Raw genomic sequence first — 17,551 nt, forward strand, 5'->3', positions numbered from 1 at the left:
GCATTGATTTCCCCCCACCGATGGGTAGATGGCTCCTCAGCGGGTCTCAGCGATGGCTTATTCACCTTCTGATGGGGTGTTGACCTTCCACTGATTGGGTTGAACAGGTTTTTCATTGGTTATCGGGCTGGGGGCTGGCCGCGGCTGTGGGCGGCTGTTTAGGGAGATGGCGATCGATGGACTTTTCGACTGGTTGGAAATACAGAGAAACCGATCCTAGCGTTGTCCCGAGTGAAGATGACCATGAGTTTACTTTGACCCTGTTTTTCGGGCCTGTGAGCATCACACTGTTTATGCACCAGTTTTAACATTTTCCAGACATTAAGGTTTGTTTTTGTTGTTTATCACTTTAATTCAAATTTAGCATAAATGCTAATTTCGAGGTTGAATATAGTGTTGGTGTCAAGTCGCACGTTCACACCACAGTCTGTGTTGTGCTGCAGGTGGCTAACCCCGGCTAGCCTCGGATTGAATAATTCAGAGGAGCGCGGCATTCCTCTCCTCCTCGCTAACTAGGTCACCGGAGCTTAGATACTGCACATGGGACCTTCGAGTCTTAAACACACGCATTAAACACACACTTAAAAACACAGACCGTCAACTGTTGGTAAACTGCTACGCTAGCTTAAAAAGTTACAGACGAAGACGGCAGTGTGTCCCTGTGTCACCTCGGACGACTTGCAGGTCTTTGCACGGACTGTAGCTGTTTCTCTAAGCTAACCGTATCCAAACGCGTTGATTCTTTTTCAAAAGGACAAATTGCAGCACGCCATGATGTGCTGGTATCTTCCCTTGGTCGTACCCGTCACGGGAATACGGGTACATCTGGACCAAAACCCGGGACGACACACGAGCCACGCCCTGCACCACTATGCTACTGTACAAACAGGCCGATATCGATAACCCCGCAAACTCCTTCTCTTACTACGTCTCTCTCGTCTTGTTTCTCTCGTGCTTAATAATATGGCCCCCTGCTGCTTGAGATGAAAGGGAAGCAGAGATTAATCCTTAAGGCTGCGAAGGGACTCGGCGCGCTCACCCCCACCCATCTCACTCTATGCACCCCTGCTGCACCCCAAGGTTTCTACTCTAGTTAGAGTAACCCTTCCTTTACCCCCATCTCTCTTGCTCCCTCACTCGCCATGATCCTAACAGGTCAAGGATTCCTGCTCAACAACCTTGTCCATCTTTAGCTAAAGTGTGTGTGTGTGTGTGTGTGTGTGTGTGTGTGTGTGTGTGTGTGTGTGTGTGTGTGTGTGTGTGTGTGTATACAAGTGATGAATTTTATTAATGCAAGATTTAATCAGCTGCTGAGAACTCGTAGCTGAATTTTCTCCACACACACACACACACACACGCACAAACAGTGGCGCCGCTCAGTATAAAATAAGCTCCGTCATTTAGAGTGTCTTTCTCTTTTATCGTGGTGTTTCATTCCTTCGTAATTTATTCTCCTTATCTCTTATTCATTCAGAAGAAAATGACTCAGTTGATCGTGGAGAAGGTTGTGTGTACTGCTTTTGAACGGTGCAGCATTCTAGCAACGCGCCATTAAGCAGATCCATTTAAAAGCAACGACCGTAGTCATGTTTGCTCCGCTGGTCTGGAAGCACCTGGGGGAGACGTTGGAGCCTATCAATAGGCAGGTTGTTTTCAGTGCCCCGCCCGTGACCGACAGAGGTATCGTGGGGTCTTTCAGAAGGTGGGGATCTCAGATAGACGGCTCTCCATTGCAATCTTCTTTGTGGAAATTGTTTATTAATTAATTTGGGAGCCAAGAGAATTATGATAGTTGGGAATGTTTTTAAAATGCTGAAAATGTTCCTTCCAAAAATGGGAACAAATAACTTAGTAATGGCCACTGAGCTAGAAATGAAATAGAATTGCTCGTTATATTATTATGAAATCTGAATATTTTTAATTTGAGTCTAATGTCCCTGCAACTCTTACTTTCATCTCGTGTCTCAACTAACTGAGACACAAACCTGTGGCATTTGCAAAGAGCAACGGGTAAACAGCTCCGCCTTCCCTAGTTAGACATGCATCCCAAGGCCTTCTGTATTCCCAGAGGAATGCAGCAGCTGCCACATAGATTGTTAATTAATCTCTGAGGATGTGTGTGTGTGTGTGTGTGTGTGTGTGTGTGTGTGTGTGTGTGTGTGTGTGTGTGTGTGTGTGTGTGTGTGTGTGTGTGTGTGTGTGTGTGTGTGTGTGTGTGTGTGTGTGTGTGTGTGTGTGTGTGTGTGTATGCCAGCCTGGGAAGCCTTGGCTTTAGAGGACTGGGGTTGAATCCCCATGAGAACCTAGAGTCAACAGCATCATGACACGTGTCAAGGATGAGACAAATCCCTCAGAAATGGTTCAGCATAGAAAATAGTCCCTGAATTTTACCCCCTGTCTTAGTCTCTCTCACTCTCCGTCTTCCTCGTTCTCTTTCTCTGCATCTTGCTCTCTCGCCTTCTTTTTCTGTCTCCATAAATGTCTTGCCACATATGTCTGTCTGTCTGTCTGTCTGTCTGTCTGTCTGTCTGTCTGTCTGTCTGTCTGTCTGTCTGTCTGTCTGTCTGTCTGTCTGTCTGTCTGTCTGTCTGTCTGTCTGTCTGTCTGTGTCTGTCAGTAACCCTTTGAGATCGACGTTGCTACCTGTAAAGCTCCTCACACCTATTCTCTTGTTAACATTCGATACATTCTCTCACAACAGGCGATCCAATTAGAAATGTGCTAAGCAGACACTCTCCTCGCCGCATAATTCCTGTCTTGGCGTTCTCATTTGAAGTCCTCTTATGGGTAAACTGGGTCATGAGTAGGAAGCAGTGGGTGGGACTGTTTCCCCCGCAGTGGGTGAGGGGGGCCACTGTCGGGCTGTCAAATGCATGTGCAGCTGAAGCTCCCCCCGCTATAGGTTAACATGCATGGCTGTACAGAGACGTGTCCTGATGAATAAACTAGATGGTAGCGTGACCGGATCGAGGTTGAAGACTAGGTTAGTGGGGTGGGTGCGTGGGCGTGTGTGTGTGTGTGTGTGTGTGTGTGTGGGTGTGGGCGTGGGCGTGTGTGTGTTTGCGTGTGCATGCATATGACTCAATGTGCCATGAGGCCTTGAACTTCAGATGACCGATCCCCATAGGAACCCTTCGATAGGCCGTTGCGATGCTGCGAGGGCATGCTCCGTTCAGCGTCACTTATGTGTCGTTGCATGCGCATCTGTGTGCGTCTATGTGGGGAGCGTGCATGTCGGTGACTTCCCCGTTTATAGTTCAAAATGGGGCCGTCTCTAATGGATATGGATCTAAAAGGCCCCAGCAGAAAACAAGAGCCTGTGTAGTGAGTGTAGAGGCGATGAAAGGTGGACTGTTTTTTCTTTTATCAGGCAAGACTCAGTGACAGGTGGGAAGATGGAAAAAAAAACTCATTTTTGTTTGGTGAGCGAGCGTTACAGTGTGTAGCACACCACTAGTAGTACTATAGTTGAGCTTATTCATGTTTTTGTAAAAGAAAATATATACTGAAATTAGAAACTGAATATACACTCTAACAGACAGAAAAAATCTACCAAACAATCTATGAACATCTATAAAAAAAAATCTATGTCTTTGTCTTTGTACATTTTGTGGAGGAAGGAGACGATGGCCAAATTACATTAAACTACTTATATCCTGATGTTTGTATAATAACAACGATTATTTCATGGGAAAACATTGTGGCAAATAGATTTTAAGTAATATTTAATAACAAAAATAGAGTCCTGATCTCTTTAACCAATTCACACTTTCAAGCATAACTGCCTTAATAGTCCCTATTTTTTGTTGTGGTTGTTACTAAAAATACCCGTCCAACATGCCTTAAGCTCCTTATCACTATGCATCGTTTGCCTGTTTCCCAAAACCGTGTTTTCCCAAAAAAATCTTTCTGAGAAATGACGCGGGAGTTGTATGTCTCATGCTTCCCATCCAGGGAAGCTATGAAAATACTAAGTGGTTGATTTTTACGGCTTGGTATACCCCTCTCCTCAAAAAAACCTCTCTCACCCGATTCCGTTTTTTATTTGATATCTCTTACCGACACCGATAGACCAAGATGCCCATTATCGTCAGACTAGACTGAGACAGACTCCCTAATCGCCCATTTATCAGCCCTTTCTCCGCACAACGTGCATAATAAACCCCAAATCCCACAGAGCTAATTCCATTGGCCCTTGACATCACAAGCCATCTCGTCGCTATCAGAAACTCATCTCGGAGCGCACAGTGTCTGAGATTTGAAGACCACTTATTTTGGCTCCTGATGGAAGCGACCTTCAATAAGGAGCCAAGAGAAGAGGTCTTCAACATGCCGCCTGCCTCTGATACGTCCTGACCCGAACATTTATACCCCCCACATATATGAGGGTTGTGGAGGTGTTTATGTAAACCTCCACCTTTTGCGGGGATGTGGAGGTAGAGGGGTTCAGGTCCACCTCCACCTACTGAGGGATGTGGAGGTAGAGGGGTTTAGGTCCACCTCCACCTACTGAGGGATGTGGAGGTAGAGGGGTTCAGGTCCACCTCCACCTACTGAGGGTTGTGGAGGTAGAGGGGTTCAGGTCCACCTCCACCTACTGAGGGATGTGGAGGTAGAGGGGTTCAGGTCAACCTCCACCTACTGAGGGATGTGGAGGTAGAGGGGTTTAGGTCCACCTCCACCTACTGAGGGTTGTGGAGGTAGAGGGGTTCAGGTCAACCTCCACCTACTGAGGGATGTGGAGGTAGAGGGGTTTAGGTCCACCTCCACCTACTGAGGGTTGTGGAGGTAGAGGGGTTCAGGTCCACCTCCACCTACTGAGGGTTGTGGAGGTAGAGGGGTTTCGGTTTACCTCTTGGAGGTGGATGGTAGTGCAGCAGCTGGCAGTCAGCCAGCTGGCCTCGGTCCTGAATATCAGCTCCACCGTACAATGACGGGAGACACCGTGTGTAGCCGGCATAGGGGTTTGAAAAAAATGGCCCTTTGTGCAACCGTTCCCGAGAAGAGTTATTGTATCCATTGATTGGATTATGTTTTCTCTTCAGAGAGGGTGGACGGCGATGGTGTGTGACGTTCATGCCCTGACCCGTCATCCAGAGAGATGGGCCTTTTAAGAGCAACCAGCTACACGCTTTCTTGCATTTTAATAAAAATCGAGATTCGCTCTGTCTCTCCACACTGGCTATGTATAAAGAGATAGAGGCTGTGAGGGAGAGCTGGAGACATTGAGGGAGAGAAAAGAGAGAGAGACAGGAGAAAAGGAATGTGTGTGTGTGCGGTTGCTTGTGTGTGTGTGTCACACACACACACAAGCAACCACACACACACACACACACACACACACACACACACACACACACACACACACACACACACACACACACTCGCGCACAGGGAGTGCTGCCGGATTGAATGCTAATGGCAAAGAGGAACAGTGGAATTCGTACAACTGTGAAGGGAGCCTAAAGTCCTCAAAAGAAAGATCTAGCAACAGGAGAGAGAGGAGTGCGGGGTGATGGAGCAATAAGGAGGGACAAGAGGAGGAGGTGGAGGAGCAGATGGTGTAAGGAGGAGGCTCGCAGGAACAAAACAATCCTTTTGTCCCGTACAGGAGTGTTTGAGCAAGGCCATTCAAACCTTCCCAAGATTTCAAGTGGTGTTATTTTTTTTTCCACTTTCCACATTTCTCGCCACTTCCTTTGCCTCAACTGTCTCTCTTTGTGTTTCGTCTCTTCACTGAGCTTTGACTAAAAATGTGTTTCTCCTTTATCATCCACCGAAACCCCAAACCAAACCAAACCAATCCCTCACCCGCGAGACAGAAACACTTCTTTGTGCTGGGGTGAAGTTACATATTTCTGTCGTTGTGGTTCTCTGGGTTCTGGTGAATTCCGTCTCCAAACATCAGATGGCTCCCAGGCATTATTTTACAGCAGCGCATCTGACATGTTTGATCGAGTGTCCCGCCGCGGTTTCGTTGTCTCTACTCAAACCAAGGGGCACTCCTCCTTTTGCCGTCACAACCTCTGCATTCAATCGATCCACTAACTCAGTAGGTGTAAAGTCTACAAACACTGCTGTTGTTCCTCGTCTACAGCGGATGATTTCATCAGCGGTGACATCAACGTTTTTTTCCAATCGTTAATGAGCTGTCGGGGAGGGATGACCTACTGGTGGACACTGGGTATCGGTGAACCAAAACCAGAACCTGCTGGGAGTCAAAGACCCTGGCCTAGCCAGTCCTCTTCTGCCCCCCCCGCTCTGGCCATGTCCAATCCTAAAAGTGTCATTCAATACCCTTGACGTTCCTTCTTTCCCGACCTAAAGGACCAAGGATAATAGGAAAAGTATGAGCCAGGCCAATTGGGCCAGGGGCCTACGGCGTGAGATGTGCCCACTTGCTCCGTTGTTGTGGCTCGACGCCATTCTGCTCCCTGGTAAATCTGTGAACCTGATGCCTCGGCGGACAACACAAAAGGACCCCGTTTTCCCCCTTGTTTTATGCCTGGACTGCAGGAAATAAAGGACAGCTGGCCGCGTTCCACAGCGCTACCCCAGGGAGGTTGCTTACAGTCCGTAAACCGGCCTCCAGTGAACACATCTCGGAGACTAATGGCCGACTCTGGTGGAGCAAGAGGTGCACAGCTGTTCAGCTTCAGGACCAAAGGGGCTGATGCTCCCTTACTGGATCATTTACTTTGCAATAACAACCTAGTCCGTTGTTCAGGTTAACGGAAAACTGCTGAAATGCCACGGCTTGCTCGTCAGTTTCTTTTTATGTAGCAAAGTGATGAGCTAATTAAACTGTGGGACACAGCGGTAATACAAGTAATGTTCTATAAGTGATTCCACCACCATACCACCAGTGATTGTCTCTTTTCTCACACCCACACAGATGATAATGCTCTTTTTATTTTTTATTTTCTCCAAGACAAAAAGGGAGCGAGAGATAAAATATCCATCTTACTCCCTCTCCCCTTTTTGTTTTGCTTGATTCCTATGTTTAGGGACTGACTCTGGGAAAAACTCACAAGGGTCAGGGCAATGAGTAAAGAGACAGCAATCGTTTGAATTCAGCCCCTCCCACTCACTGGTGCTCTCTCTCATTCTCTCTCTCCCCCCCCCCCCCCCCCCCTCCCTCCCTTTCTCATCCAATTGAATTTAATGTCTGTCTCTTTCTCTCACGCTCTTAGTCTCTCTCTCACACTCTCACACTCTCTCTCTCTCTCTCTCTCTCTCTCTCTCTCTCTCTCTCGTTGCTGCCTCTCTTCCGCCAACCCCTCCTTCATTCCTCTCTCTCTCTTGGAGGTGTGTCTTTCACATCTGGAGCAGCAAGCAGGGTCTGAGGCTTAGGCGAAGTCATTCTCTCTCTCTCTCTCTCTCTCTCTCTCTCTCTCTCTCTCTCTCTCTCTCTCTCTCTCTCTCTCCCGCTCCCTCTCTCTCTCCCCCTCTCACATACACTTCAGCCCTCGCTCTAGCGCTGTGTGTCCTGTGTCTCTCTCGTTTGTGCCGGAGTTCAGCGCGTGGAGGCAAAGGGAGATGTGGGCAGCTGACTACAGAGCCAAAGCAAACAGAGTGTCCGCGAGGTGGAATTACCCAGGCTTCATTCAGGAGGGGAACCATGGCAGGAGTGTTTTCCCATCTTCTCGCACCCTCGAAGATTCAATTTCTTAATTTTCCCACGGTTGTCATCTGCTCTTTGTCGTTCCGTTCCTCTGAAGCGAACGCTGGACTTGAGTGATCTCTTTATCCAACTGGAACAGCTCCCTGCTTTTGTTCGCTTGATATTTGATTTTTGAGTTATTTTATTTTTCATTTTCGTGGACAGCATTTTGTTTCGTGGTTTTTCCAAACGGGATCTCTACTTATTCATCCAACCTACCCTCCCACTCTCTCCTGCCGAGGAGACGACAACAGAAAAAAACGAACAACCACAACAACAACAACAACAACATCAACAACAATCACAGACGTGCCGGCAGGATGACCGACATCCTGGCGCCGGACGTGAACTTGAACACGGTGTGCGAGCGGCTGGAGAACCACTGCTGCCTGGAACAAAGCCGGCAGCGTCCGGACGGCTCTCCGCAGCCCCTCTTCCCCCCTCCGCCTCCACCAACGCAGCAGCAGCAGCAGCAGCAGACCCCCGTGCTCAGCAAGAAGCTCCCCAACACGGGTGCCAAGCTGTGGGGTCGGGTCCGCAGCAAGCTGCTGAGACAAAAGGTCCCTAGCTAGGCACACGCACAAAAACACACACATGCACACACACACACGATTCCACTCGCCACTTACACAAAAGCTTTTTTCCTATCCCTTTCAACTTTTTGGATTCCTATTTTTTTTTTTTCTGACCCTCGCTTGTGGGTCTTTCTGTGTTTCAATGTGTCACGGCCATCTGCCGTGACTCCCATTCATGGCACTGTGTTTCCCCTCCTAAACCCCCCCCCCCCCCCAGGGTAGCCATGTGTTGGCTGTCGTCGTCTCCCCCCCCCCCCCCCCCCCCCCCCCCAGCTCGTTCTTTTGGTGCATTGTTCCAGGCTGACAGGTGTTAGTGACCCTGTTGTAAGCCGCGCTTCATTTTTCTCACTGTAACCATTTTTCTCCTTCCTTCTCTAATTAACTGCCATTGTGGATGGCACATCCTCTTGAGGACTCTATCCAGTTAATGCCTTTCCTTTTTGTGTGCACAGTGCTGAGCCTAGTATTGTCTGTGTTGGGGGAAGAGTAGGGTGAGGGGATTTTACATTTTGACCTAGTTAAGTATCCTCCTCCTAGGTAATTGCAGTCAAACAAGGAATTCCTTTTTGTTTGATTTGGCAAACCTGTGAAAATGGCCAGATTGTTGTTTCATATGATCACGGATTCCTTGAAAAATTGCAGTTTGGCAGTCGGTTAAGGGTTTTTAAAGCGTTCTCTTTGCCACTTAACTCAACGACTTGCATGAATAATCCAGTTTCAGGTTATGCTCCCTGATTGAAGAACACAGACATACGCACGCAATGCCTAAGCTATGCATGGGTCTGGGTTTTCAAGGCATGTCGTGTGCATCAGTTTGATTTTCTGCATTGCAATTCATGCGTGGGTGTATGAAAAGGGACTCATCTTCCGCATGCTATTTCTGTGCCTTTAGAAGGGTGGTTTGGGGTGTTGGGGGGGGGGGATAACATGGCTTGATTTCCTACAAGGCTGTGCTTTACCTTGAACATGCAAGCTAATGGGTCCATGCAGGTCGGTTTTTCTTTGATTTAATTAGTTTTATGGGGGTAGAGGGGGTTTTAGCATTCTCATGTGGCATACCCTCCTCATTATTTTGATGTATGGGCTTCGCTATATGCGGCCCTCTATGCACATAGCTCAGACTATTAAAGGCTACAGCTCCAGCAGGAGTCCTGGTAGAAGGGTGGGCTTGTCTGCTTCAGCACTATTACCTTGTTTAGCTTAGGTGTTGGCCAACCGCAAATTTCTCTAATATGGGATCCCGCACGCCAACACACACGTACACACGTTGCGTAATCGACTGCATTGATCCCAGACCCGTATTGATTTGTGCATTCCTTTCCAACCACATGGCCATGAATCCAGACAAGTGTCTGTGTGTTTCGAGGTTTGGTCTTCACATCAGGGGGAGGCTGTCATTGTCTATAGTCAACTTCAGACAGGGAAGCCTTGTTCAGCACTTTTCTCTAAATTGCTCTTGCCCCCTTAACCTCAAAGGGTTGTTTGCTTTCACACTTGCAAGCCCACAAAGAGGTTGATTCATTCCGGATCCGGGCTGTTTGCACATACTGACTCCCGCCCGTACCGCCATACCTTGATCCACAGAGGCGTGACCTTGCTACCTGAGGTTATCCCGTATGATACAAACCATTAATGTATAAGCAATGCGGCCTTGATGGGCCCCACTCCCCGCACTCTCATTCAACCCTGTGTTCCCGTGGACCATAGTATCGCTCCCCTGGAAGGGCTGAGGGCAGGGTTGAGCAAAGCCAACTGTAGCCGGGGCTCATGGTCATGTTTGTGTTGAACCGAGCACCAGGCCGTGTTCCATGATGCAGTGTTCGCGTTGCACGGGATGCAGGCGGTATGATGCAGACACACTGGGGACTTGTTTTCCCGTTGTCAGCCGAGAGCAGCTAATTAAGACGGTGTGAGATGATGAGGAACGGGGGGGAGGGGGGGGAACGCGAACTCGAGTACGAGTGAAGAACACCTAATTTGTCTGGAACCGGAGAGCTAATGTACTTTATGTCTCCGCAATCGATGATTATGATGAAACACCTACTTAATAGTCTAGACTTTTTTTCATTTTTCCCCTTTGGTTTGACATTATGTTCTACTCAGTGATACGAGTGGGTTCCCTGGCCGGTGTTTTCGTCGTCATTATTTAAAACTCTGGCTGGCTTAGTGATGGGGGGGGGGGGGAAGAACAATGGAATTGTGCAACCAGCTAAGCCGTCAAAGGGATTGAGCTGCAACCCTTTTATTCCTCCCTTCCCCCAAATTCCCATTTGCCCATCCCTGATAACACCGTAGCCCAGCTAGGCGGAGCCATCCGAGTGTGTTGATTGGTGCAGATGAGGTATTAAGGGTCATCCTCCCGGCCACCTAAAATGCCAGCAGGTCCCATAATGGCGGCTCTTTATAGCCCCCATAAATCTTTAATGTCCCCACAGCCCCGGGACACACAACGTTATTGAACTCGATCCATCTTCTTCACGGGCCTCTGATTGGTTGATAAGCTCTAGGAGGTGGGGACTGGGAGGTCAGTAAACCTCAGTGGTTTGGGAGTGTCGGGGACCCAGAATGGAGCTCCTCCTCCTCCACCCTGGGTCCGAACCTGTCGCCCCCGGCTGAACACTGAGGACTAGCATGCTGTATTTAATCTCGGCAGGGGGGCGTCCCAGTATTATAAATCCTCAAATTAGTGTTGCAGGCTGCTGGCCCCCTGGGCCACATTGAGTCATCCTCATCGAAGTCGACCATTGTTTCTACACAAAGGGAATGCTGCAGGCTGCACAACTATAACATTGTTTCCACCACTGTATTACTTCAGGGACTCCCATCGGTCCATGCATTGTTCAGATGATCTAATGTGTTATATGTGGCCCTGAAACAGTTATGTAATTGACTCTCTTAAAACTATGTCTTGTTCCCAGCAAACAGACCAGTAAAGGAAAACATAAGATCCCGCGAGAGCAGTGGGGTCATCCCAGAACCATCCCTGTGTAATAAAACACAGATATAGCTTGTTAAGCTAAAAGGAGGTGGCAGTAAGTCCGTACAGTTCATTTGCAGGACCTCTTGCCTCTCCTTGTTGGACAATTAGGTCATAGTTGCGTAAAAATAACCTTTCGGTGTGAATTCGGGACATTTAAGCAATAGTTTGCTGTTTTCTTCAAGGAGGTCACATTTTCTGGTACACTTTGTACCAGCGATATTACTCATGCTGGCCTGCAGATAGAATGAGGAAGGGCTATGTTGCATAAGTCCACCAGTGTGAGCTGGTACATTGCAGTTATGGACTCTATATGGGGTGAAAGAACATATTTCAATAAAATGGCCTGTAGCGATGGGCCAATCGGAATGCTTGAGAGTCTGTAAACTCTTTCTGATTGGCTCAAATGAGGGAATGACTCAATAGGCGCATGGCAACGGAGTGAGAAGACCCTGCATGTCTACAGTAGCATTAGTCGCTGCTTAGTCATAAATGCCCTATTAGTAATTCATGGGTAAACATTATGCCTTGTTTTGTCTAAAAATAGGCACTGTGGAGCCACACATGAATATGTCAGTTTCTGCATCAATAGACCCATGGATTCCATTGTAATCTGTCTTAAACCAAACCACGTTTTTCTAATTAAAGAACTGAAGTAAAGCTTTCCATTTCTGGATGAATATTTAATCTGCCAGTTAGCAGATGTTGAAATGTAATGTAAAACAGAATGGATGGGCCTCTAAAGAAAATGACAAAAATGTGCCTTTTTAATATTTATTTCAAAAGGTCTGAGAACAAAGATAATTGCTTTATCAAGTGTAGTAGGATTTTATTTCTAAAGCCTTTCAAGGCATGAGCGACGTTCAATGCGATTCCACAATTTCCTTAATCCAAAAAAAATACCAATGCAATATTCAAACAAACTAACGATGTAAACAAAGACCAATGTTTGTTAAATCATGTTTTTTCTTTTAAATGAAACGCACACCGAGTCAGGATAACGCACACCGTGTGTGTGTGTGTGTGTGTGTGTGTGTGTGTGTGTGAATCATGTCTCTGTTTCTTTGGATCCAAGAGAATAAATAAATCGATAAAGGGATTCGTTAAGGATATTCACCACAAGTCATTATGCAAATAGTCCTGGATAAGGGAATGCTGTGGGAATCATGGCTGGCAGTACGAAATGAGTTGGCTCCCCTTCCCTCTGTCACAACCTTTTAATAGGTCAGGGGCCCAGATGAATGACGTGCCACAGATGGCAGGCTGTGTGGCTCAGTTCTTTCCGTATGGTCTGGGTGCATTTGCAGCCAGTTCCCGTAGTGTAGTGGTTATCACGTTCGCCTAACACGCGAAAGGTCCTCGGTTCGAAACCGGGCGGGAACAGCTCCTTTTCCCCCTACACTGCGGTGGCACACGTCATGTACGACTGAGATAGTGGCAGGCCAGTTCCCGCGTAATGGTTTCCCCAACACGCCCATCTTTGCTTCAAAGTGGGAACAATATTGTACTGTTCTATGCCTCTGCCAACCAGAATGATTGTCCTACCTGTAATGTCAGGTATTGGAAAGTAGAAGAACAATGGCAGGAGAGGTAATGTTGGCCAATCCTTCAAAAAATCCTCCTGTTTACTGGATGAAACTGAACTTAAATCTACAATTAACAAATCAGTCTGATCTCTTTGCTTCACCACATGGTGTTAATACACGATCAAGGGTCTAATCTGCTTATCTCTGTCCCTTAAGTCAGGGGCAGCCCTGACGCAGTGTGTTCAAGGAGTGTGTGGTTCGATTCAAGCGGTCTTACTTCTCCTCGCTAGTTTGGTCAGTCACAAACCTGACTAGTTTGGAAGTGTGGATTGGGCAATGTAGCCAACTGTGCAAAGCCGACGGATCTAGTTACATGTGGCGTCCACATCGCAGCAGTCCTCCTGCTCTGCTGTATTTTACGATAGACAGGAGGCGGACAGGACAGGAAGGGGGGCGTTGGATGTGTGAGAGAAAGGGAATTGAGGGCACCTTAGAAGTTAACTTAAAGCAGCACAATGTATCCTTCTCAATGCAGCCAGTTTGCACAACTATTTTCAAGTTGATCTCGGAATAACAAACCCCATTCATTCATGACTCAATCTAACCAGGGTCTATAAATCACTTTTTTTCTGTCGAGAACAAAACCACAAAAAAATTGAATTAGGAAGTGTTGGCTGCAGTGGAAAAAGTTAGCATGGGGTAGGTTTAATAAAAAAAAAAATGCTGCTCCCTTTTATCCTTCTACTTTTTCCTTTTCCCTTTTAGTCTTTTCATTTCCCTTTTTGTCTCTGTATGTCTTCCGCATGCACATGTAGATGCAGAAAGGGAGCCTAGGTGTGCACCCATACATTGCTAAATGGTGGAAAAATCAATTACCTGCAAAGGTCTTCAATAAGTGAATGATTTAATGTTGTTGATGCTGGACATGGGCCATCTTTAATGATTTAAGGAAGGAATGGTAGTCTTGACAGATAACCATTTACAGATAGCTTTGAGAATCTTTAAAGGTTCCCATAATCAGAACCATCTACTCCTTAAGGAATTCCCTAGTATCCAGCTCCTCCAGTCAAATTTCCTTTTTGGTTTTTGCAAACAGCAGTCACATAAACACATGCCCTTGTTTTTACTCCCAATCTGTTTTCAAAGAGGAAGCTAGTCCTATTTTCTTTGCTTTGGATCAATATCAAAGATGAATGGGTTGGAGTTAACTGAAATCTGTCCCGTGTTAGCCTCTTTCTTCTTTTCTTCTTGCTTCCTGCTCTTTCACTATAGTTCACATGTCCACGTTCAAAATAATTTCCTTTACCCATGTCATGTGTCAGCCTATTTCTATTAGGCATATCCTGCCTGACCGTCAGCAGACCTAGGTAAAAATTGAAGATTGAATTGTCCCAGAGCACTTCCTATCACTCACAACTGTCCAAACAACAGTCCCAAGAAAGGACAGCGTAAAATGTGTTTTTGTAGGATGGATTGATATTATATTAGAATTATATTGCTACAATCCTGCTTGAAACTTTAATTTTACCGCTATTTATTTTTCATCAAGCCCACAAGAGGTCACATCTTTTGGAGTTGCGCCCTTTTATGGTTTTTCCTTCTTGGCAATGCAGAACACAGCCCAACATAGCCCTTCGTGAACTTCAAGGAGCACAAGAGGAGGAGGGAGGGTAGGCCTTCACAATAAAAGCAGTGTGAGAAACCGATCCCTTATGCTCCCTTTTCTTTTCTCGTTTTACGAGCCAATGAATTAGGCGCACTAAGTTTTAATGGGCCACATTCTAATAACGCCGACAGTGAGAGATGGCAGAGAGGTATGCTGGCCTTGCACACGCCGCCAGCTTCCCATAATTTCTCGGTGTAGTCATGGGGAGCGGTAATGACAACAGTGTAATGTGGATGGTGGTGATACCCCAGTCAGCAGCTGAATCAGCCTGTTAAAAAAAAATCAGCTAAGGTGGGCATTAGTGGGCAGAGGCACCATGCCAACTGGAAAGACGGCCCTCAGTAAAAGAGTAGACCAGGCCAGTCAGTGCGGCTGAATGTAAGCTCTCTGGACGCCTTTTCCCAGAGGGCCATGGGAAGGGCAAACCCCACTTTGACAGCCCAGTAGTAATAATGTGAAGGCTGAGCCACTATATGACAAGCCTGAGTCTATTTCTGACTTATCAGAGCACCCCTAGCATTATTTTTGTCGTATTTTGAGTGATTTAGCAAACACTTAACGCTGCTCTCTTATGGTCGTGTGTGTGGGGAAAAACCTGCTATTTATTAAGGGCTATTTTGGTCTCTTGTTTTTCCTACCATCCTTTTAATCCAAGCACATCTACCCCTGAAGGCACCCAGTCTTTCTGAAACCAGCATCATATCATCAGTGCACAGCCATGCGGCATACTTTTATAAACCTCTCGGCGCTATCTTGGAAAGAAGGGGAGCGTTTGATTGAGTGTGAAAGATGAGCTTTATTTAGCTCAAACTAACATAAGTCCTGGGGACTGGGAATGTGTCCAGATGTTTCTTTGGCAACGGGACAACTCGTACAGGGCACAGCTACGTGTTCGATGGCGGCGTAGTACTACCCAAATACTTTCATTTCCTCTCCTAATGAAGGCCTCAGTTATTTGGGATCTGATTTATTCCTGGGAATTGGACGGAATCCAAAAAGAAAAAAAGAATCCCGGGACATTTTGTTTTCTAGGCCTTTTAAAAATAGGCCAGTAGGAATTTCCTTCTGCGTGTGTTTGTTTGTTGGTGTGCCTGTGTGCCTGTCGATAACAAAAACGTACCCAACGACTTAAGGATCTAATGATGTGAAAGGAGACGGCGTTGGTGAAGTGCTGGTGATCGTTAAATACATTTATAGTCTTGACAGTGCAGGACAGACCTGGTCTGCCGAGGCACCATGCTGTAGTGGAAGTTTACCTTTTAGCAGATCGAGGGATGAAGCCAGCAGGCTTCAACCTTAGATTAGGTTTCCTTCTGTGATGGTCCATTTGTTTTGAAGGAGTGTAATTAGATCACACACATCACCTAATGGTGGTCATGGAATTACTTTCTAATAGCAGGTCATTAACTCTTACTTGTTTATATTCTCTCTCTCTCGCTCTCTCTCTCTCTGTGCATCTGTCTCTCTCTTTTCCTCATCTCTCAGCTGGACCCCACGACAGTGCAGTCAAAGAACTGGCACATGGACGTCATAGAGATGAATGGGGTAAGGTGGCTCTCATCAAGACACGCTTGTACTTCAACAGCCCATTAAGGTGGCTGACTGTCATACTGACTTGCGGTGTACTGCAGTGTAGACATGTGTTATGGTTGGGGCAGGGTATAAAGGCAGGCCAACACTTATCAGCACTTAACACCACGTGTTATGAGGAGGTCAAACATCTGGCCCGACGTGCTGCTGTTGCTTTAACGCACATTAATCTAACGTAAATTTCCATTGTTACCTCATTTTTGAATTGTGTACCATATCTATGTTAATGGTATAACCTGTGGAGAAAAGCCGTTGGTTTACAGTTTTCACATGACTGCTTTCATAAAATTGGATTCATTGAACCGCTATCCTTAGTATCCAGAGATGATGTAAAACTGTGCAGTCTATTCATGTCTGCATGTTGATCTCAGTCTGTCTATCTGTTTGCCTGTCTGTCCCTGTATTTGGGGAGTCGTAGTTTATACATGCTTTGTTTGTTTCAACAGATCAAAGTGGAGTTCTCCATGAAGTTCACGAGTCGGGACCTGAGCTTAAAGAGGACACCGTCCAAGAAACAGAGCGGAGTCTTTGGAGTCAAAATCAATGTGGTGACAAAGTACGACAACTGCCCAGGTTTCCTCGACCAAAAACAAAAAGGACACAGAAGCTTTGGTGTACCAAAGTACTTAGATTCACTCATTGGACGTAGCTTCCAAATGGTTAATTGCAAAGAAAAATGTCAGGCTTAAAATGTCCTACTCAATGCTACGATTCTCGTTTCTTGGTCTTCCATAATTCATTAGAATACAAAAAGTATTAGCATTAGCAAGCTTGACACATCACATGCACACCTTTATCGAAGAAGAACCCACGTAGTGACCCATGTTGTATCCTAGCCAAAGCCTTCCGTGTTCAAGCCTCTGTACGCCACCTGCTGTCTTTACAGTATCTGTCAGAAGTCGATGTTAAGCCGATGCCTTTGCCCACTGTCCTCCGTCCTCCCTGCAGACGGGAACGCTCCAAGGTGCCTTACATCGTCCGCCAGTGCATTGAGGAGGTGGAGAAGAGGGGCATCGACGAGGTGGGGATCTACCGGATCTCTGGGGTGGCCACGGACATCCAGACCCTCAAAGCAGCGTTTGATACCAGTAAGACCGCACGCACGCAGGCATGCACGCACGCACGCACGCACGCAGTGAGCTCCGCGAAGGAGATTGGGGGGTGCTGCAGATAGTACAGCAGCACCTGGACCTAGAGAGGGAGAGGGAGAGGAACACACAAAAAGTGAAAGGCACACACACACAGAGAGACAAACATACACACAGAGAGACTCCCACAGAGAGATCACGTACACACAGAGAGACACACACACACACACACAGAGACACACACACACAGACACAGAGACACAGACACGTATTCCTCTCTCTCTCTCTCTCTCTCTCCGTTTGCCTCTCCAGCTCATGCTGGTTGGCCCGCACAGTGAGGACCTCTTAGCCCTCAGGTTTATGGGAAAGGGCCTGCCCCGTTCCCAAGGGGGATGTGAGGGGCTCCAGCTGTCAGCTGGGCTTTCTAACTTCACTCCCAGCCACCGACCCGGTCCCGGTGACTTTC

At 46.9% G+C, this 17,551-nt stretch overlaps 1 protein-coding gene across 4 annotated transcripts in view; it reads left to right on the forward strand.

Annotated features, from left to right (window-relative positions):
* Window positions 1-17,551, forward strand: part of abr (ABR activator of RhoGEF and GTPase) — a 100,265-nt gene that overhangs the window by 77,244 nt on the left and 5,470 nt on the right. For 3 of the 4 annotated variants that reach the window (XM_060057311.1, XM_060057312.1, XM_060057313.1), the window contains 3 exons: window positions 15,893-15,952; window positions 16,444-16,553; window positions 16,946-17,085. In XM_060057311.1, coding sequence (XP_059913294.1) covers window positions 15,893-15,952; window positions 16,444-16,553; window positions 16,946-17,085 — 310 coding nt within the window. Of the gene's footprint in view, window positions 1-7,286; window positions 8,224-15,892; window positions 15,953-16,443; window positions 16,554-16,945; window positions 17,086-17,551 lie in introns of those variants that run through there. The other variant, XM_060057314.1, reaches the window with a different exon arrangement.

This window comes from Gadus macrocephalus, chromosome 7, assembly GCF_031168955.1.
Source record: "Gadus macrocephalus chromosome 7, ASM3116895v1".
Taxonomy (NCBI): Eukaryota; Metazoa; Chordata; class Actinopteri; order Gadiformes; family Gadidae; genus Gadus; species Gadus macrocephalus.